The sequence below is a fragment of the Mangifera indica genome, chromosome 19 (genome assembly GCF_011075055.1).
Source record: "Mangifera indica cultivar Alphonso chromosome 19, CATAS_Mindica_2.1, whole genome shotgun sequence".
NCBI lineage: Eukaryota > Viridiplantae > Streptophyta > Magnoliopsida > Sapindales > Anacardiaceae > Mangifera > Mangifera indica.
The window spans coordinates 9,616,228-9,638,741 of NC_058155.1; the positions used below are offsets into that span (position 1 = coordinate 9,616,228).

The window sequence follows — 22,514 nt, forward strand, 5'->3', positions numbered from 1 at the left end:
GCTTACAAAAATAAAACTATTGTACGTTCGCCTAAAAACGTTTACGCGGAAAAAATTTTACTGATTTTAATTAATATCCCACCAATCTGACCTGATTGATTTTTTTATTGAATTAATGTTTGATCTGAATACGAAAAGATTGCACTTTGTAGGAGAACCCATTATATATACAAAGTAGAATTGAACATACAGATAATTACAGCATCAAAAAGAGCTACGCACCCTTCCCAGAGTTTATAGGCAAAATCATACACGGCTATTCACAAATGAAGCCACAGCTCCAGAGTTAGGGGGAAAAAAAAAAACCATGGAAGGAACAAGAGGTTAGCTAGTTTCTGTCTGAAGATATTTCAGTAACATCCTTGTTACATCATCAACTGACTATAGAAATAAAGGAAATCTAACGATGCTGTCTTGTGCGGAAGAACTCATAGTCAGGATGTCTATTTACACAAGTTTGATTTCCTTTATCGACGACAGCTTTTGACATATGACATGCTGTCTCCTCAAGTGTCCTCAGCCGCACCTTCAGAATCCTGGAAGGGTTTAAGCCGGAGCTTTCTGCTGTCTGGTTCATAGCAGGGTGCTTCCGCTGGAACCAGCATTCACTCTGCTCATGCGAACATGCAGCTTATGATCAATGAGTAATAAGAACACAATGTACGCACGATGACGATGCAATTTTACTGTTCACCAGTAGACAGCCAAAGTTTGAACATGCAAGCAGTTACTGGCGTGTAGTGACTGCTATATCTGCAATGAGCTCATTTACGGCGATAGATTTATGCCTTCAAACCTCAAAGAAAATTTTGGTCACCTCACAACTTGCCATGACTAAGGGTGTAATCGAACTAAGCCAAGCCAAGCTTAGTAGTCGATGGCATTAAGGCTAAGTATGAGCTCCCGAACCTGGTAAATTTTTGGCTTAAGCTTAAACTCAAGACAAAAATGACTTATTTGAGCTTGGCTCAAAAAATTATTCTAAGTCACTGGCAAAGTAGGCATCGCTAAGTCGAATTTCCAAAGGACAATCAGTTAAAATAATAATGGTTAGGTTACCTAAGTGTGCTAACTTTGGAGACCAACAACCGGAGAGACAATACTATCTACATTGGCCGAATTGACTTTTGTACTTCTACAAATCATATGACCAAGTGAATGGTAAGTCAAAAATGCTGCACGAGAATTGCTATCTGGAATCCTATATATCAGATACAATGCTATTGAGTACCTGATATATTAGATGGCACCAAAAGTTAATATATTTCTTGGTGTCAGCTGTCAATACAACAAAATTAGTTCTGCGTGAACGTTCAAAAGATGATAAAGAAATTACTGTTCCATTGAGCATACTATTTTTATTCAACTCAGTACTGAATTGAGTTACACATGATTTTGTGTAAATTATCCAGAGATTAATTGCTCACCAGGATGTAGGACGCAGATCATGAAGATTTACCGAGGTCAAACTAGATGGATCTCCCAATGACAACTGAACTGCTGACAAAAAGGGAACAAAATAGGCACGAAATGAGAACTGATCAACTCCCAATCTATTTCACTCTGCAAAATCATCTGCCTTTATTTCTAAACTATAGCTTCCATGCTTTTCATACCACTGCCACATGCATTCCAATGAGATATTAGGTATCTCATGTCTGCACAAAGATGCCCCAACAACCTGGTCCTGTAAGCACCTATTACAGCTTATTACATTTGAAGAATGACAAATGACTGAAGAGGAAAAGTGGAGAAGTCTTTCAAACTCAGTAATTGGAGAACCAGTGGCCATCTGAACAGCTTCAGATGCCAATTGCATCCAACAGACATGATTCACTGCCAGCAGAATCTTGACCAAATCAGTTTCAACTGCAGAAAAGTTTTGATCTTTAGGTTCAATTGTCAAGCGATTTACAGCAACATGCTTGCTATTTGTTCCCTCGAATGTGTGGGCACTAGTATTCTTCAATTTTGGAGCATAGTTTTCATCCTCCTGAGAAGTACTTTCTGAAATCTTGTGAAAGATCAGAGGCAGTTGAAACAATGTTGATCATGCCTCCACTGGCTGCTAAGCCAGCCAGAATACCAACATGCTCAGAATCTGCCAAAGCCCCAATTGTAAAGATGGCAAGCTTTCCATAGGTGGATGCAATAGACCAATTCGTGAATCAATTTCGCATCGAACCAGCCTAGATCGGATCCACCCCTAATCGGGCTAATTCAATCTCAGTCGCATTTGAAACAAGTCATAAATTAATAATCATTTACATTTAAAAGAGTTAATTTAAAATCAACCAGTTAATGTTCAAACTCAATTTGAAAATAATTTAATTTTATATTTTGTTGAAATTAATTTAAACATGAATAGTTAAATCGGTACAAACTCTACTCATTTATAAAAAACAGTAGAATCTTTGGCTTGAATTTGACACATTTGATTCTAACTAAATTCGAGTTCTAACCGATGTGATTAAATTCACTGGATTGACAAAATGAATCAATTTTGAACTGAACCAGCCTGGATCCGATCCACCCTAGCTACACTATAAAATTTGGTGGAGTGGCTCCCATAGTTGCCTTCTTAGACTATTTTTAAGTCCCCATTCAAACTGGTAGTCCAGCTAATCTATAAGCCTTGAACCCATAAATTGACTTGGAGAAACTGGCATAATTTGGAGTTAACTTACACACAATTAAGTCTTTTGCAACCAAATCTTCCAGTAAAATCAAACTAGCCTTAAATTATTTAAACAAACGTGTAAAAATTGAAACTTTAAGTAAAGTAGAAAGAAAGAGGCTGAAAATTAACATTACCACTGACGGCTATGCCTGAAGAGGCCACAACACAGGTTTGAATGACTGTGTTCTCTTGCCCGGTAAAGGGTTGCTTTAAAAAACTGAATTTTTCAAGAAATTTAGTCCCAGTTTTGACGAAGAAGAACCCCAGAAGGCCAGCAGAGACATTGAGAGAAAGAACAAAACCAGTAGTGAGATTCAACTTCATTGCTATGAAGCTGAAAAGTACACGAAGCTCACAACAAAGGCTCTCATTGTCAACTGTCTCCTCCATTAAGGAACCGGCTTCATTGCTATAAAATGGCTATGAAAGTGACATTGAAAATGACTAAAAAACTATTACAAATTGGCAATTTGATACTTCTAAGTCTTACAATTAATATTATATTTTATATTTGATTTATATTATTTTTCAATTATATAATAATAATTTATCTCTATCATAACTGATGTTTTCTAATTCGTATACGAAATAAGTAAAAAATATACAAATAATTGTATATAATTTAAAAATAAATAAAAAATTAGAATTTAGCAAACTGTCCATAAAAAGCTTGGTGCGCCACAATCCGGGCCCCCGGTCGTGTCACTAGTCTTCAACTGCTGATAGATTGGCCCAACCTGCTAGGCCCAAATTGTGGCAAACCTACACATGACGCGTTGCCACCTCTAATTTCGTGGGCAAGATTTGGAAGCTAGGCGTATGATGGTCCCTTCTTTGACCTCCGCAACTTGAAGCAAGTTAGTAACTTACAAAATACTAAGATGAATGTGATTCACTTTACCCTAAAGTTAGAATTAGAAAGAATAAAATTACTATCAGTATTCCCCTATAACACCATAATTGATAATAAATAATTAGAATAAATTATCAAAGTTAATAACAATAACAAATAATAAATTATTAGAATAATTAGAAGATAAACTCAAACCAAAAGCACAGTAACAGTGGATCTGACTCAGTGGGGTCAGTGATCAGCCATTTCTCACAACAACGTTCACATCGCTGAAGTACAGAAGCCCTCAGTCTGACCAGACACACAGTTAAGCAATGCTACGCTGACAGCCGACCTGATTTAATTATCTCATCATGTCAGTCAGGCCCACTAAATTCTCTGGGAAATTTTATTATTTTATTTTACTCAGCCATTTATTTATTTCCTAGATGGAATTTCATTTTCTATTAGATTTCATAGACTAATTAACGAAATCAATCAAACCAACTGTATCTCACAAGAAAGTACAAGTATTTTTTTGTGTTTTTTTTTTTTTAAATTTTCGCCTCCCATCACCATCATCTATGAATCAACCTTTTTTACCCTTTCTTTTTTCTTTCTCCTCGAAATTTCTCAGTTCTTTCCTTTTGCATCAGCTATTCTGAATTCATTTTCGTTTTTTGACTTCTTCTGGGAGCCGCCCTCACAATTCACAAGCAAAACAAAAGTCCTATATAAAAACCGAAACATATTGATGGTGTAAATACAACCCATCTTCCCTTTTATTTATAGCACCACTTCATAAGGTCTGTTTAGCTTCCTCCTTTTCGGATCCGGTGTATTATTCGATGAACTTGGGCATGACCCAACCGTTGTGTTGTCACTTTTATAGCTCAAGCAAGCTGCATCCAGCACCCCAATTGGACTTTGAGGCACAGAAGCATTGGCACTAATCTGTGACAAATCTTGTACCATTTTTACACACCCAACCATTCTCTCCTGCAAAATCCATTATGGTGTAATTAGAGTCCATAAAACTTGTCTAAATTCGTTTTATTTGATAGTAATCAAACTGAAAATGATTGGTGCTACAAAAGTAAAACCATCATTTATGCCTCCTTTTGGTTGTGGACCACTGACTTTACCTTTTTCACATATTGAGAGAGAACAGAAATTGCTTTCTCTGTATCAACTGTTGTGGTTTCTCCTGCAGCAGAAATTGCCACGGCTGCTGCAATCTCAGAAGGCTTGAATTCCAAGAAGTCAATCCCTGCATTCAATGCCCACCAAACAAAACATCAGAGCCTCTCTTAAATTCTTTCATCAAAACACTACAGAGAGATATTATCATGAATAGTAATTATCTCTGTGATAAAAAAGAGAGTGGACCTTTTATAGTGCTTAGTATGAGTTGGATTGATCTCAATAATAAAGTTCTTAGTGGGATTTGATCACCGCCATTGATCTTGCGCATGAAGTAGTCTATGTAGGAAAATGGGGTAATTGCTTGCATTCTCCACCTCAAGGTGCTTAGCACCAAAAGCTCCATTCTTTTGATAGTTCTAGCTTCAAATAAGAACTTTGATTCACCCACCTGCAAGCACTCATTTCCATTTGATTTAAAAAAAAAAAAAATCACGGCTAAGGAAAAGAGCTACACTGATGGGAGCAAGCTTAACCTGTAGATCTACACATGATGGAACTTGAGTCTCCTCCATTTTGGCCGCAAGCGACAAACATGCCACCGCCAACAATTGCATCATCCAAGCTTTACCGTTCTGCAGATAGCACCAATATAAAGTTTAGATGCAATGAGAAATGCACTATAGCCTACAGATGTTAAAAAGAATGGCAGCCTAATCCTCAACTTACAGGCAATTCATAGGCAGACAGAAATCTGTCCAAGTAGTTTATGGATAAAAAAGCAGAGAGAGGTCCGAAACCGAAATGGGCATTAACCTGTCGATCGAATAGGCCATCAGAATTGACATTCAATGAAACTGAGAAGGGAGCAATCAGGCAAAACAATTGAATGTAACAGAAGGAAGAACAGCTGATACACATTGATGAACTTTGCAATCAGAATAATAAAGACCAAAGGAAATAGAATAGGAAATGCAAAGACAACAATTTCAATCAAATATACTTAAGCGGATATATTACTGGAATCGATTCATAAAGCAGAAAAGTAGGAAGAACCCAACAAAATCAAACCACCCCTAATCATCTAACCACTGTTACTCTTGACATCAATGCCAAATTGCCACTCACAAAAGCTAGACAGGAACAAAACAATATCAACATTGGCCCAATATCGATATCTATCAAAACGGTGACGAATTCCTTGCACATACCCATAACTTCATCTTAATGAAACCATCAAACATATTAATAAATTAATCAGTTAATATGATGCTTCAAAGGAATAACCAGTTTTGGAGAAACAAAGGATATAAACCATCCATTTTATCAAAGCCAACAAAAGATTAAAAAAATTTTCATTTTTCTAAGAACCCACCTTAAAAATCCAATCGACGGCCTCTTTTCTAGCCACCAAGTCCAAATCCCCCGTTTGCAGTCTCTTCCAATAATCACTATTTGGCAAATGCTGGCATTCCTTTTCAAGCATCAAAGCCAAACACTCATCACTCTGCGATGGTAATATTTCTCCGTAATCATCAATATGGGTTTGATGATTCCCATGATGCCATGTGGGCTCAAACTCCTCCACAACAACCCCATGGTAATCGGTACTGACATCACCGAAAATGCTGTTGTTATCCTCTGTACACAGAAGGCTTGAAACTGCAGAGTCAAAACTTGGTGCCATTACAGAACAAGGGGAAAAAACTCTGTTATTAACTCCCAAAAACAACTAGTTTCATCTAATGAAGTGGTGACAATAACGAGCTTTTGATTTCTATGTATATTGGAACTATTTAGATGATAAAACAGAGGCTCTTGACCAAAGAATTGGAGAACAAAGAATGGTTTACAAGGGTAATATATAAGAACAAAAAAACTATAGTACCCCTCTCTTAAAGTTGAGGCCTTGAGGCTGAAAGGACAGCCACTGAAAGGGTTTATGAAGCAAATGAGTGCCTCTTTAGGGTAAAGGCAGAGAGAGGAAGACAGTTTGGAACACTGGCAGTATTCGTACTAGACACTTTACATAATTGACTAATCGAGTAATAGTATATGTCGATATTTTATATATATATATATATAATTTTATTATAATAAAAAAAAGTATAATATCAAAATGAAGGAGGATATTTATAGTATTTTGTATAATCTGTAAATATATTTTTAAATATATAATTAATATATTATTATAAAATTTAAAATTAATTAATTATATAATGGCATACCAATTATATAAATTATATATTCAAACAATTAGACGGGAGACAGCGTAAACATAGTTTTACTGGATAACAAAACGCAAACTGAATCATCTTTCCTACCTGAATTTACCATTTTACCGCGTAGTAATTTGGTTGAAATAAAAAAGCAAAAAGGTAACTAAATTGAGCCAAGAGTTGTGTCTTTTTGCTCCCATGCTGACGCGTGTTCTCTGGTCCAGCATCAGTTTGACTGGACACATCCGTTTCTTGCAGAATTGAAATGACAAAATTATCACTGTACTTTTTGGCCTTTCGGCCTTTTCATGCGGACCACAATTAATCAAATATTATTTCCTTCCTTCTTGTGCGCCATCCCATCCGTTACAACTTACAAAATAAATAAAATCAAATAAATTCACTGTATCCGATTCGAGGCAAGGAGAAAATTGGTAAGGCCAGTTCAGGAAATACGTATTCCATTCGTATAATATCATATTATACGTATTATCGTATAGAGTATTTTTTTAACTTTGAATTAGAATCCAAATTTATTTTATTTTTTTGAATTAATTTACATCTCACTTATCACCAAATAATAATTATATGAACGCATATCTCACGACACAAAGGGCGGCATATCAGAGTATGATATTTGTATCCTTATGGCAAACTACCTAGTTCCCACCCAACCTTTGATGAAATGACAATTCCCACCCTTGAAATTCAAAAAAGTCAAGTTTCTCCCGTCATTCACTTTTTTAAGTGAATTTTGTTTGATTCTTTTAAAAATAATAGTTTTTTCTTTTTATTGTAATTATAAAACTGTTATTAATACTTCTTTCCTACTATTTCACTAAGCAGAATTTATTGTAAATGATGGACGACAATTTAACTTTTTGAAATTTAGAAGCTGAAAATTTCTTATTTCAGCAAACTTATGGGTGGGAATAGTGTTTAACATGTTGTCTGTATTTAATGGACTGTATGATTAAAAAAGATAAAACGTAAGACACATGGAAGGCCGGCAAAAGGCAAAGTGATTTCAGGTTACTGTTTAAGCTAGGGTTTGTGTTGATGATAAGATCATGAAATCTCCTCAAAATCAAACTGCCCAAAGACAGCACTTTTAGGAGCGTCTCTTCTCTTTTGGGGTTTTTGTAAAATGTAAAATCAAAAGTACAAAATGTCCCTGACATTCAGCAATGACAGGATGGATAATTCTGGTTAATTAGGGCAGATAATTAACTAAAGAATCAAAGCTTGATGATGATTTCATTAAGAAGACTCTTGAATCAACACCATCATTTTCCTTGGTAATGGTGTATATAAAATGTTTCCCACGAGTCAAGAGCAGCTTTACAGAAGTTGAAGAAAAGAAAACATCTCTGGTCTCCATTGCCTCCATAGATGCCCCTCGACTAGGTGTTTTCTTTCTCAATTCCATTACAATTTTGAACCCTTTAAAGTTTAAATCCCTTCAACAGCCAAAAACTCCTCCTACAAGCAGATGAGTATTTTATGTACATATATATAATTACAGAGGTACAACGGTGAAAATTTTATTATGAATGCAACTTAGGATTCTTGCATTCATGAAGAGGTCGTTAAAATAGATGGTTAAAGAGACTTTTAAGGGACACAAATTTCAAACCCTTTTTCTTGGCTTTGAATTTGTAACTTTTTTTTTTCTTCTCCTTTTGCAGTTTTACTCTGATAAATTCTATCAACAGTTTCCCCATATGCCTCTTGTCAGTCTTGTGCTCATTTCAAAGACAATATTCCACTTTTTAATTAGAAAACTAGCACGAGCAAGGCCCCCCTTCTAAGACCCTTTTTTATTTTCTCTTGTTGTGATGGTCTAAAGAGTCTTTAGCTATGTATATTCATGCTTGAGAATTGAGATCCGAGCTCAACAGAGTGTCATTGACGCCCACTACCAATTTTTTAACTCATCCTTTCCTTTTTATTTTACTACTACAAACCCAAGGCTGGATCATGTGGTTAGAGCTTTGAATATGACCATATTTATTAATTAATTACCCGAATATTTCCCATTTGACTGCATTTCTGTCGCTCTTCTCACCCAATAAATCACCTTCCTGCTATGACACGTAATATCTATATGTATTATTCTTCATGCAGGTTTGGTTACGTGAATCACTGTATCACCGCTGATGCTTGATGAGGAAATATCGCATCGCATCAGTGATGTTTATTTTTTTTTAATCTTTTTTATCATATAATGTTAAGAACCCAAATATTATATATGAGATTTAAATCTCACATTAAAAAATACGAATTTTTAATATAAACTTTATATAATTTTAGATTTTTTAATTTCAATAATTAGTTTTTTAGATATAATTCTATCAAAAATTATTCATTATATATCTTATGCCGTTAAGCTTATTATTAGTAAAATGCACAAGAATTACACATGAGAATTGTTGCATAGAGGTGATAATTTATATGAACAATGTCTGGATCTATCATGTACACCTAAATCAACCCAAAACGAATTAGAAATGAACCTCTGTATCCAAAACTGAAGTAACATTAGAGTAGGTATTGACAATTTTAACCATTTCTATGATCTCTCAACATACTATCTCTTATTTTTGTCAAATAATCTTCCATTTTTATGAGATAACAATTATTTCTTACCTTTGTCGGATAATACATGATTGTGTAGAGGCAAGAGAATAGAAAATTGTATTCTCATATTATTACTCTGCCAAATTTTCACTAAATAATTAATAATATAACGGTGGATATAGGCTTTCGATTAGTAAGCTGAAGTACTTTGAAAACCCCTCTTCGTTTACTATTACTGGTACAAGATGCTTCCAATTCTGGGGACTTCTTGTTGGTATACTGTTCAGTGTAACCATCAACGGTAAATATTAATTATAATAATTATAGGAATGCAACAATAGAAATCATGTTATATATAAACCTACGGCTCATTAATTTTTCACAATGTCACTTAGAGTGTAATTGGGTTCACTCTTTTTTAATATAAGCAATATTATATATATTTACTTTTGAATATTATTTTTTATTCAAAATTATTTAATCATATAATAACATATATTAAATATATATTTATTTATATAAATAAAATAAATACATATAATTTTATTATTTTAATATAGCTTGTACCTTGAAAAGAGTAATTAAATGGTGATGACTCACAGCTACCACCTACCAAATTTTACCATTTTTGTTAAGGAATTATTTAAGACCGTACAAGAATATGTAGAGTCATTTTAAATTTCGTCGAGATTTGATTTGAGAATATGTTTATAAATCTGAGCTACCATTAGAATTAGACACTAGTATTAATTACTCATAAAAGAAACCACTCATCAAGATTTCAGATCTCGCATTTACCACCAAGTCATAGTCTATATAAAATTTATTAATAAAATTATACATACATATTTTTAATATATGATTTGAGTATACAGATAATGTATCATCATATGATTGGATGATACATCATCTGTATTTCAAATCTGTTCCTGTATAGTATTACTCAAAACTTAACTAATACTTTAAACTAAAGCACAAGTGTTTGCTTATAAAAGAAATTTGAACAAATGAAGAAAAAAAAAAAAACGAATATGAAAAATTATATGAGACTATGCGTGCATGCATTAAGTTTATATATAACAATGGTGAAAAAGCTAGGCAAGTGCAGTGCAGGTGCAGCAGCTCCAACGCCGTGGCCCTCCATCAAAAGCATCCAGAACATCCGCCGTGTCTCCGCTGTCTCCACTATAATGGCCACCCTCCGATTAAAATATTCCCACGTGGATAGATTTTGGGTCCACACGTCTTCCTCTCTTCGTGCACCTTATGTAATTTTAAATTTGTGATGTCTAGTAAGCTTGTTGGTTGTTTAATAGTATGATACGAAACCAAAAGCAGATTGAGCTGGCAAATGCAAAGTCACCTGTCTTGGCTGAAGCTGTGTCTTTATCAAAATTCTCAAAACGTATAAGAAAAGCGCTGTGGTTTTGCTTTTGGGATTCCTCATAGTAGAGCCAGGGACCAAATGCTTGTGAGATAGGGGTAAGGGAGAGACAGTTATAATATAGTTCAATTTTAGGTCATATTTGTCGCCATTAGGGTTGATTAATTATTTAATTATTAAACTTTAATTCATGATTTGTATTATTATTAGTCAAATGAAACTCTCATTTTCAAGCTACTCTTATGGTGGCCGGCTGGGTTGGGGTTATGTTTTCATGCTTTCAGTCCTCTGCTTGTATGAGCCTTTGTCTTTTTCTTTCGTTTCCATTGAGTCAAATTTTCATCAAATAAATTATCAATTCAATCGGTTTTAGCCGTTCAACTGGACAAGACCAACTTATTTCTCAGGCCCATCAAATTATAAGCACAATTATGTCCCTTTCTAATACTAAGGCAATGGACAAGTCAACTAATTTTGTATAATATAAATTTTAATTTTTATATTTATAAGTTTAATTTATATTTTAATATGGTACTAAAGCATAAGTCAAACGATAAATTTAACAATTTAAAATGTTTCTAAATACAAATAATAACGCATCCGTTGTTGTCCATTCTCTCTTATTCTTTGAACATGCCGGCCCATTCTATATTAGTGGTATATTATTGAACATGCCGGCCCATTCTAAAATTCTCCCACTACCATTCTGAGGCTCAGTGGGTTTATAATTGCAACAAAACACGCACTTTTAATATTTAAATATATTAGTGGTATATTATTACAAAATTAATTAATTTTGAATTAAAAATAAAATAATATTTAATTATATATTAATATATTATTTATATATTCAAATTATGTATAAAAAATATATATGCATGGCTTAAAATTTTGCTACATGTAAAAGTAAAAATATAATTTTAATACAAACTAAAAAACAACAATTCAAAATATTGTATTATTTGTGCTACCCACAATATTTACACATTTATCTTTCACTTTATTTTTTTTCCAGTTATTGTTTCTCACCCTTTTTCTCCCACTCATTTATATTAAATAAATGTCAATCACTTTATTCTTCTTGATTTCTTAACTCATTTTCCCATTATTGTCCATTCTCTCTTATTCTTTCAATAATTTCTTTTCAATAAATGTAAATATAAATCTAATGTTATTGGGAGATTTTCTTAAAAATTTGAAAATAGAAGAGGGGTGGATGACAAGTGAGAAATTTGATTTCCCAAAGGAATGTCCTTTCACCAAACTTTGGGTGGGACATAGTAATTTGGCCTTACGTTAACCTCCATTTCCAGCGACACTACCATATTACATTTATCAGAAGGGACCCATTTGTATCAAACCGAACAAACACGACAACCGTTGGATCAATCTTTTATTATTTTTGGTAACGTGGCAAAATAAGGATCGACGAGTAGCTTCTAGAGCTAAAATTTTTTTCCTTCTCCCGAAGGTGAGAGCATCAAGTATCAAGTGAACTCCAAGTAATGAATCATCATCTCACACTATAAAATGGCTTGCACACTCTGTTCCAGAGCCTCATCAATCGTTTCATCTTACACTGTACGACGTCGTTTGCCCCTAGTCGGGGCAATTTGTATGCTAAGTTTAGGCATCTCTAATCTTTGCCCCAGTCTCTCTTCCTCCTCCTTCAAAACGGGTACCGCTCAGTCTCTCCCATTCGTCCCGCTTTTAAGGTGCAAACCCTAAATTTCGAATAAATTTCTCTTTACTTTGTATAGTAATTGAATTATTGTTTATTAGCAATTGCATGATTGTAATTTTAGGTCAAAAATTGGTGCTAAAACGCCATCAAAGAGCTTTAACGCCATCAAAATGGAAGGAAACAGCGACACCGTACCAAGCATTGTAGTTTACGTTACTGTACCTAACAAAGAAGCAGGTATTATTATTTCTCTTTTGTTCAGCAGTACGTTGTTGTTTTTATTTTCTAATTTGCAATAGAATTGAACTGAATATTTCAGTTAAAATTTTGTTCAGGAAAGAAGCTGGCTGAAAGCATAGTGAAAGAGAGACTTGCAGCATGTGTAAACCGGGTGCCAGGCACGTAAACCAGTCTCTTAATTTATACTTTAACACCATTGCATTTTCTCTTGCTGGAAGTGTAACGCTTGTTTGTTTTGTGGATAGCTTGGATTGATAATATAGCGGTTTTCTTCGTTTGTTGGAACTTGAAAGTACTGAGCTCAATTTCTTCTGATCAAAATATTAAATTTTATTCAATGGTGTTCCGGGCATAATTCTTAAATTCTAGTTCCTTTGCTCAAGGTAAACATAATTTATGAAGTTGGTGATAAGCAAATTTCTGCATCTACAGAAAGCTCTTCATAAATTCATCTGAGCATGACTAAATAGATCGACTTGTCACACCGAACTTTTGTGAAAAATATCTATCTTTTAACTGCATTTTCATGTAAATGGGCTAGATGTTTTGAATTATTATTTGTTACCAATGTTACACACATTTGCAACTTATCATAGGCTGCCTCTGATATCATGAGTTTGTCTGTAGTCTGTAGAATAGGAGTTAGATGAATGTTTTTCAGAAAAAATCATGTTCTTTTGTGTGAATTGATTATTTAATTGCATTGGTTTTCAGAAAGAGTAACCTATTCTTGGAAGTTCCCTTCCCGCCACGATTGGATGAAAGTTTGTTCATAGTGGAACAGTAGAAAGTTTCTGTAATTGCTCTGTCTTTGTCTTTAGAGCACCGTGCTTCAATGTGCTTTTGGTTGGTGGTTGCATCATGAAATTGCTGCTAAATATGTCTGGCATCTATTTTATATTTCCTGAAGTTATGTTTTATATTTATCAGAAATATATTATGAATGCAGGTATTGAATCAGTTTATGAGTGGAAAGGAGAGGTATTATTTCTAGAATCCCCACAAGACGAAAATTTTGAAAAGAGAATTGTGGATATGAACTTATTGCAAGTCTTCCTAGACTAGATATGTTTTGCACAATTTTGTGTCTATCCAAGAAAACAAGTTTAAGGTTCTGCAATTTGCTTATGCTAGTTATCTATCTGTTACTGCAGATCCAGACAGACTCTGAGGAACTGCTTATTATCAAAACTCGTCAATCGCTTTTGGAAGCTCTGACTGAGCATGTTAAAGCAAATCATGAATACGAGTAAGGCCCAAGTTCTACTTAATGTTTTTCACATAAGCACAAAATTCTATTTGAAAATCAGGGTAGCAGCTTGAACGGCTGAATTTAGAATATATAACTTGGTAGTAGCCGGCATAATGAATGTTGTGGCAAGGCTCATAATTTAATTGAACTGATACTAGCATAACGTAGGATTAAAGAACTAATTTCATTTTATAGCTTATACTGGACTAAAATATTGAAATATAACAATAATAGTACTAATGGCAGCAAGATTCATTTTGATCTCCTAACTTAACCTTTGTCTTTGCTCAGTGTACCAGAAGTAATTGCCTTGCCCATCACCGGCGGCAGTCACCAGTACTTGGAATGGGTCAAAAAGAGTACAAGGGATTGACTTTCTTGGACAATGTAAGGTCTAGCATGTGAAAATATACACAACTGGGAATTGGTAAGCTCCTTCTTTTGATTGTCTATGTGAATGGCTTCTGCAGCATAAATAAAGTCTGTAATTTGACATTGGAACTTGATTCTAAGTGGCCTGTCGTCCGATATGATAACTTGGAAGGTATTACTATTAGTGGTCGCTTTCTTTATGCCTAATTTTTTTTCTAATCTTAGTGATTTCATACTATTTTAAGATGATCATGTCACTTAATAATTATTATATTACAATATCAAATTAGGTGTCACATCAATTGAGCATAAAACTTTATAGTTAAACTTATAGCAGACGTATACGCAATTGGTTTTTATTTTTTCTGCCTTCAACGCACTAAAAGAGCTCCAATGTCACGAAAGGTGGCTTGAAAATAGGACACCGAAGACACTGCGTCTCGCATATGAATGCCTGGAATTACCATCATATTATGTTGAGAGAACTCACATTATGAGCGTAAATCACTTAAAGTGAAACGTTTAGTTTTTTCTTAGGTGGCCAAATCCTTAAACCTCCAGTTAACATATCACGCAATTCTTGTGATTCGCTTAAAAGGATCATACAAAAAAGGCCAAGGGGCTTATTTTTTTAAGTTTTTATTTATTAATTTTAAAATTTTAAATATTTATTTATATGTTAATTTTTTCAATTTTTGTTAGTGAAAAAATTATTATTTAATAAAAATATTTAAAATATTAAAAATTTATTATATTTTTTTCTTAAATTTAAAATTTTAACTTTTTTTTTTCGTTCTCTTATTCAATATTTAAAAAGTGATAAATTTTCTTTTAAAATTTCAATCTCCTCTTTAATTTCAATCTCCTCTTTAATGAACGATGACTTCTCAACCGTTGGTGTTTTCTCTCATAGTTGGCTTATTTCTTCTCCCAGTCTCTCTCTCACTCTCCCTTGCCATCATCATCTCCGTTGAAGACATTCATCCAGATCAATGAACAACGTGAATCAACAAAAACCCATAAATGAAGACTCAAATTGATGAACGGTGTTTGTCCAAATTTGAATGCATTCTATAAGCGTCTTTGTCGCTTTCTGAACAAGAAAGGGCGACTGTCAGACGTGGTTTGAACAAGGAAGGGAGACAAGCAATTTCCTGAGTTAATCAAGGATGCCCGTAGATAACCCCAACGAAACATAATCAATTTCTGTATCAGATAAGCATGGTTATGGGATTAAGGATGTCAATGGATGGCCTTAAGAATTCATTAAAATAAATCAAAATTTCATTATCAGATTAGCTACGAAAATTTCAACCCATTTAAAATTAGAAAATAATCAACCATTTCACCTATGTACCTAAATTTAGCCCAAAACCACCATGAGAACTTAGTTTGAAGCCGCCACATGCCATGTTTTCTATCTTGGCATGTTTTTCATGCAACTACGACACTTCCAAAGCTTTCAAAGCTATAATATAATTTGTACACCTAACCTTTCGGTATCCTGTCAAGTAAAATACCCCGAAGGAAAAGCCAACAGCCAGCACTGCCAAATGTTTTTTTTTTTTTTTTTCCAGCTAGGCTCTTGTCAACAAGGGAAAGCGACTTATGGAGAAATCAAGAATGATACAAGACGGTCATAGCAATAATTGACAAGCTATCAACTGTGAAAGTGATGGGCATGCAAATTCTTTCACATTAAACTATATTCATGTAATATTGCAGAAAATAGAACTAGCTGGTATAAACATCAAGCGCTTACCTATTTAGACCACTTCAGAATTTAGAAAAAGAGAAGTTCAGTCTGAACATGAAAATATAAGTTCATGGGTTGAAAACCATTCTTCAAATTGACACACTTTCAAACAGCACAGACAAATGACATTCAAAGCCCACCTCCTCTATAAGAAGAATAGGACCGCTAAAGCGCACATCCTCATGGCTCATCTAACTGGTCCTGCAATGTGCCACGCACAAAATAAGTTTCAGTATGCACCAATAGGATGTATTAAGAATAAAAATATAAAGTTAGAAACTTATGGTAGAGCCACAGAGGGAGACTTGGATTGACCTGCACATCTGAAGTCCAAAGAGTGAGGTTATCCCTTAGGAGTTGCATAATAAGCGTGCTGTCCTTGTATGATTCTTCTCCCAAAGTGTCTAGCTCCGCAATTGCTTCCTCAAATGCCTAACAATATTTTGTAAAAGAAATTAAATTAAACTATTTCGGACATTTATAGGTGAAAGCCACACCACAATCAAACAGCTGATTGTAAAAGACACATCAAACTAAAACCACTCATATGAAGATGAAAAATAGATCCAATCATTTGTTGTATATGTTAGCTCAAACTTCACATGATTTGACTATGATGCAACGTTATGAAAAAATAAAAACCCAAAGAATCAGACATTATTAAGCCTATTCCTGAGACAATTTCAAACCTCAATGGCATGTGACTTTAAATGAAAATTTCACTGTTGTAATTTCAGTAAAACAGAGTTCAATGAAAGTTTATTTGTAATCAACTTTTGAACAAAGGATTATGCATTAAAGACCAGTACAAGATATTGACCATTTGTGCTGTGATGCTGACCGAAGGATTAGGAATTAAATCTTTGTTGTATATGTTATCTCAAACTTCACATGATTTGACTATGATGCAACGTTATGAAAAAATAAAAACCCAAAGAATCAGACATTATTAAGCCTCTTCCTGAGACAATTTCAAACCTCGATGGCATGTGACTTTAAATGAAAATTTCACTGTTGTTCAACTGCGCTTAAGAGAGTCAATAACTTAAATTACCCATATCTGATATCGATGATTAGTAATTGGCAAGAAAGCAAACCTGCTTAGCCATGCTACACGCCTTATCAGACTGATTGAGAATCTCATAGTAGAACACGGAGAAGTTAAGCGCCAGCCCCAGTCTTATCGGATGAGTAGGCGCAAGATCTGTCAATGCAATGTCCTTTGACAAAACAAAACACCACCAAATTGATTATTTACACTGTATTGTTCATGTACAACAAAGAAAAAAAAAAAACTAATCCAACTCCTCAATTCACAGTCATTCAAAACCCTAAAACAGAAATAGTATCAGATCTTTCAGTCAGTCAGGCGTTCGGTTTCATAAGTACCTGAGCAGATTTGTAAGCCACCATAGTATCCTCAGCAGCAGCTTTCCTCTCATCACCAATCTTAAACTCCGCTAAGTAACGGTGATAATCTCCTTTCATTTTCAAATAAAACACTTTCGACTCACTCGAAACGGCTGAAGGAATCAAGTTCCCTTCTAACAAAGTCAAGATACTGGCGCAAACATCAGTCAACTCCTTCTCAACCTTCGATCTGTACTCTTTGACAAGCACCACGTGCTCTTCGTTCTTTCGTCCTTCCTCTTTCTGCTCAATCGACGACACGATCCGCCACGCGGCACGCAACGACCCTATCACGTTCTTATAAGCCACGGAGAGCAGGTTACGCTCCTCCACTGTCAGCTCGGCGGCTGGAGTTGAACCTACCACCAGTTTCTGCATGAATTGAACCATCTCTTCGTAGCGCTCGGCTTGCTCCGCCAGTTTGGCTAAGTAAACGTACTGTTCTCTTGTCAAGTTCTCCGGAGCTATTGCCGCCATTTTCGTAGTCTGTGAATATTAACTGCGGAAAAAAAGAGAGAGAGAGAGAGAGAGCAAGGCGCTTGCGTTTGTGTGCTTGAGGAGAACTATATTTTTGCGTGCTGCGAAGATATTTTTTATTCCGGGTTGTGCTGTGTGTAGGATCTGAGTCATAGTAGAGGATAATGTTGTCATTTTACTAGATGGGATAGATAATAGCGCGACTATTTAGTGTTTATATAATTTAATAGTGGTTTTCAAAGAATCAATGATGAGAATCATGTTGTTTTCAATCCATTTGAAAATTACAGTGGACGGATTAGATTTTCTCGCCACTTGAAACCAATCAAACGATAGTCGGCACTGCCTTTTGGGCCTACCTCTTTATTTTCTGAAAGGTAAGAGGCTCGTCCTCCTCCGCCTCCGAAAAATAAAAAAATTATGTTTATAAATAACATATATAATTTTATATTTAAATAATAATATATTATTATATAATTAAATATTATTTTATTTTTAATTTAAAATTATTTAATTATATCATTATATATCATTATTTATGTATATAAAATTGTGTTAAGCTCCCAACCCATCAAACCTTGGGTGGAACATAGTCATTTGGCCTAAATATAATTGCCACTTTTGAATTCAAAAAAGAATAGCTTTCAGTTGGTTGAAATTACTCCAAAACAGAAAGCTATTTACGTGCAATTATTTAGTACTGTGGAAGCTACCAGTCTACAAGATAAAAAATGAAAGGTGGGATTATCTTCCTCTTGCCAAGAAGCCTACTGTGATAAGTTTATATGACAAAGAAAACCCTTGGCTTAGATGAAGTAAAATGGCCAGCCTACAATGTTATACAATGATGTTAAGATGAAAATGTATTCTATTTTATACGAGGTTGTCTGATAATGTTAGCCTCTCATACCTACAAACTGTTCTGCATTTTATCCCATCGATGCTACTTGTAGTAACAGCAAATTTGTGACTTGCAGCTTGAATAGCCCCAAATCGTCCAGCCGTCTTGCTCACTGTATTTGGCTTTACAAAATTGAATGCCTCATCCCAAGGCCATTGCATGTTAATATCAGGCCTCTGTAACGGTTTAGATAGTCCTAAAGGCAATAAATGGGAATTTGCAAAACAATTAACCAAAAGTAAAAGCATAGAAAGACTGTCTGCAAGGTGGAAGAAGGAGAAATTCTTACAATTACATTACAGTCATGGTCATAGACGTACAATATCCCATTGCTGTCCTATTCCCTCCTTTTGACAGGGTCACTCAAAACTGTTCAATAAAACAAACCAAAAAATAAATAAAAATCAGTAGTTAGATTCCATATCAAAACATCCTGTACTAATTCAACCATTTTAGTTACAGAATTATAGCAGTAGGATTTTTATCAGTGGGCATTACGTTTTAAACTTTAAATGTAAAGTGATCAATTTATCTCGGACAAATTCCGAAGCATCTTGCTTTCTAAGTAGTAAATCTCATTCAACACATACTCTAACAATATATTAGGGCCAGCAATAATATGATGGGAATGAAGGCCGTTAAAAACCATGAAACATTCTTGAATATATTTTAGTGCCAAGCTCAGCAAATATAATTGCTTGCCATGCAAATGTCAAGTATATATTTACTTTAAAATCAGCTTGTAACATGAAGAAATTGATTACAAAGGTGAGCAATTACAAAAACAGAGATAATTTTCTCGAGAAAGGGAAGTTTGCAAGGGTTCCAGACTTCAGCAAGCTTACATTACACCCCTATCCTCTCATGTTTTATTTTAGAACTCATGTTCAGTTACCAGATTCATCTCAGGCCAATTCTCCTCCAAAACATTACACCCAGACATCATGATCAAAAAATGGAAACTCATGGGAAGTCTATAATACAAAATGGAATGTGATGCTACAAAACTGCATCTTTGCAAACAGGAAGATTTTAAATTTAAGATAAAACCTGATAAGTCCATGCTTAACAAACATATAATATGAAAGAGAGAGAGTATGTGACGGCAGCCAGCTTTAACAATACTGGCTTTGTGTTTCAAGGTGACCAATGATAACCAATTTCATGGATTCATAAATATTGAAACAAGATTCATATAAAAACAGATCAAAATATGGAGGAAGCATTAGGAATGTTTCATTTTGACCGTCTTTGGTTACCACTTCAGAATTTCAAGATTGAACAAGTTTCAGCACAGAATCTCGTCTTTATGCTAATCCTTCTTTCAGAAAATAATGTACATAGATCCAAAAGGTGACAGCCAGTCCTTTTCTATATTATATTTACCAGTACATGATTTCTCCACGATGAAGTATGCATGTGAGATACTCATCAAATTTGTCTTCCCATCACAAATGAATTCTAAAACTCCTTAAAGTTAAAAAGTTAGCAACATCAGGAGTCTACTTAAAGTGGCCTTGGTTATATTATAAAACAAAATATTCCAGAATCCGCATCCTCCACAAATAAAACTTTTGCAAATAAATAGCTTGACTCCAAGACTCAGTCATTATAATGCCTTCACTCACACCTCGCGACATCCACACGTCATTAAGCAAGATTACCTTCTTCATTTGGATAACCAATAACAAATGGAAGCTGCAAAACTAGCACTGGAAAACCACAGGTTGACCAAGTTTGGCGAAAGTTAAAATTATCATCATTCTTCGAATCCCCTTTTTATGAAAGAATTTGACATTTAAACCCTTCACAATCCCCTTCAAAAATTTAATACAAACCAAAGACCACATACAGATACACACACAAGAAGTTCTGCTAGCTAAATTATCAATATCAACTCACCAAATCGTAAGTTCAAACAAAAATAGAAGGAATGAATCATTTCCACAAGCTATCCCCACAGGTCACAAATGCATTCTTTCTGGCCAAAACTTGGCCATTGTAATTTAGAGCAAATTATTTGACCATAATGCACAAACTAGGCATTTGTCTGTAAACAAGAAGAAGAAGAAGAAGAAACCAAAAAACAAGTGGACTTTAGTTCGCATACCTTGGTGAGCGTCGTTTATCTCTTGAAACCTAGAAGTGGCACATTCTAGACCCTTTTGCTTGTCTGGGTGCCATTTCTGTCACGTAAAAGAACAGCTCAGCAACGATGAACTGAACCTAAGACAACAAAAACCCAACAAAATTTGATAAAGCAAACGAACCAGTGCCAGACGAATGTAATTGGACCTAATTGCGGCTTCGGTAGCATCATAATCCACTTCCAAAATTTTATAATAGTCCTACATCATCAAACACAAACACTCACAACATAATTCCCAACATAAATCTTAGCAGTTTTACCAAGAAGGACTAAAATTACCTTGGGTTTGGCTAGAAGAGATATAAAATCAAAATTAACATGAGAACCTGCTGGTCTTGGTCGGTATGGCTGTATTCGGCTCCATTAAAATTGTTGCCGTCGTCGACCCACTCGTACCAAATCATGTTGTTCGCCATTGTTTAGTCAGGAGTGGGGGACAAAGAAGAGAGCTGAGAAGGAGTTGAATGGACGGAGCGCTAAGAATGTTCTTTGTTGATGATTTGGTGTGACAGATTTGTCGCTCGGTTTATTGGCGAAGGTCCTGTTAATGTCTGCCAGTGTGTACTGGAGGCGCCTCTTAGTGCGTAAATAATACAGAGTGTCCAAATTATGTTTGCGAATAAGAATGGGATATTATGAAAGTGACCAAAGTTTTGACGTATTTCAAATTCTCTAACTCTTTCGTCAAAATTTTTTTCCTTTTTCTTATAGGATTAAGGAATAAAATTATTATTTAATAAAAATTTTAAAAATTAAAATATCATCTCATTTCACTTATTTAATTTAAAAAATTTATAATTTTTATTTAAAGTTTAAAAAATTATATATTTTTTAAGGTTTGATTTTTTTTAAATAACTACGTTCTAACGACCAAGTTTGAAATATTTTTGTTTAATCTTCTCATCACCTCTCTTTTTTAATGGTTCCATGCATTATGGGTTATATAATAATTTATATTTTAGAGGTTATATTACTAGATTATATAATATTTTACAAGATAAGAGCCAAGTGAGATTATAAGCATTAGAGTTATATGATATTTTATAAATAGTTGGTTATACAATATTATTCATTAGCATTTTGTATATCATTAATTTATTATCTTAGTTGTGCTTACATATTTAATTTAATTTTTTCTATAATTGAGGAATTTTATCTAATTTAGTTAGATAGATAAACTTTAAAATACAGTGATTAAACTCATACCTCTTACATTGGATAAAGTTCAATGTTTCCCTAGTTATGGGGTCTATACAATTTAAACATAGATTTCATTTAAGTGAATCTTATAATTTTACCACTTTTATTAACCTTTTGAAATCTTAATTTTATTTTTGTTTTTCTTATACAATTGAACAGAATGTATAAAATTATATTTTTAATTCGATACAAAGGATGTATATGTCTACAAATAACAATTTGATGACATATGTCT

General features: G+C 34.2%; 4 protein-coding genes and 1 long non-coding RNA gene across 5 annotated transcripts; 1 reads left to right on the plus strand and 4 right to left on the minus strand.

Annotated features, from left to right (window-relative positions):
* Window positions 1-309: 309 nt before the first annotated feature.
* LOC123203203 lies at window positions 310-3,073 on the minus strand. Its single transcript, XR_006499236.1, has 2 exons — window positions 1,428-3,073; window positions 310-610 (listed from the first exon to the last, which is right to left on the minus strand). It is a non-coding gene; the product is annotated as an uncharacterized LOC123203203 (long non-coding RNA).
* An 889-nt stretch (window positions 3,074-3,962) lies between these two features.
* LOC123203204 (cyclin-D4-2-like) lies at window positions 3,963-6,677 on the minus strand. The gene is made up of 6 exons (XM_044619448.1): window positions 6,031-6,677; window positions 5,385-5,471; window positions 5,192-5,290; window positions 4,902-5,106; window positions 4,658-4,782; window positions 3,963-4,511 (listed from the first exon to the last, which is right to left on the minus strand). Exons 1-6 carry the CDS (start codon window positions 6,340-6,342, stop codon window positions 4,299-4,301), a joined length of 1,041 nt encoding a protein of 346 aa, XP_044475383.1. The 5' UTR covers window positions 6,343-6,677; the 3' UTR covers window positions 3,963-4,298.
* Window positions 6,678-12,300: 5,623 nt separating this feature from the next.
* LOC123203205 (protein CutA, chloroplastic) lies at window positions 12,301-14,593 on the plus strand. The gene is made up of 6 exons (XM_044619449.1): window positions 12,301-12,553; window positions 12,644-12,759; window positions 12,858-12,920; window positions 13,712-13,743; window positions 13,917-14,011; window positions 14,306-14,593. The coding sequence occupies exons 1-6, from the start codon at window positions 12,369-12,371 to the stop codon at window positions 14,385-14,387; spliced, it is 573 nt and encodes a 190-aa protein (XP_044475384.1). The 5' UTR covers window positions 12,301-12,368; the 3' UTR covers window positions 14,388-14,593.
* A 1,471-nt stretch (window positions 14,594-16,064) lies between these two features.
* Window positions 16,065-18,122, minus strand: LOC123203348 (14-3-3-like protein B). The gene is made up of 4 exons (XM_044619690.1): window positions 17,532-18,122; window positions 17,240-17,362; window positions 16,458-16,574; window positions 16,065-16,343 (listed from the first exon to the last, which is right to left on the minus strand). Exons 1-4 carry the CDS (start codon window positions 18,027-18,029, stop codon window positions 16,323-16,325), a joined length of 759 nt encoding a protein of 252 aa, XP_044475625.1. The 5' UTR covers window positions 18,030-18,122; the 3' UTR covers window positions 16,065-16,322.
* Window positions 18,123-18,708: 586 nt separating this feature from the next.
* On the minus strand, window positions 18,709-21,689 carry LOC123203349 (dnaJ-related protein SCJ1-like). The gene is made up of 5 exons (XM_044619691.1): window positions 21,406-21,689; window positions 21,201-21,278; window positions 21,041-21,116; window positions 19,220-19,299; window positions 18,709-19,126 (listed from the first exon to the last, which is right to left on the minus strand). The coding sequence occupies exons 1-4, from the start codon at window positions 21,493-21,495 to the stop codon at window positions 19,268-19,270; spliced, it is 276 nt and encodes a 91-aa protein (XP_044475626.1). The 5' UTR covers window positions 21,496-21,689; the 3' UTR covers window positions 18,709-19,126; window positions 19,220-19,267.
* Between the last annotated feature and the right edge of the window lie 825 nt (window positions 21,690-22,514).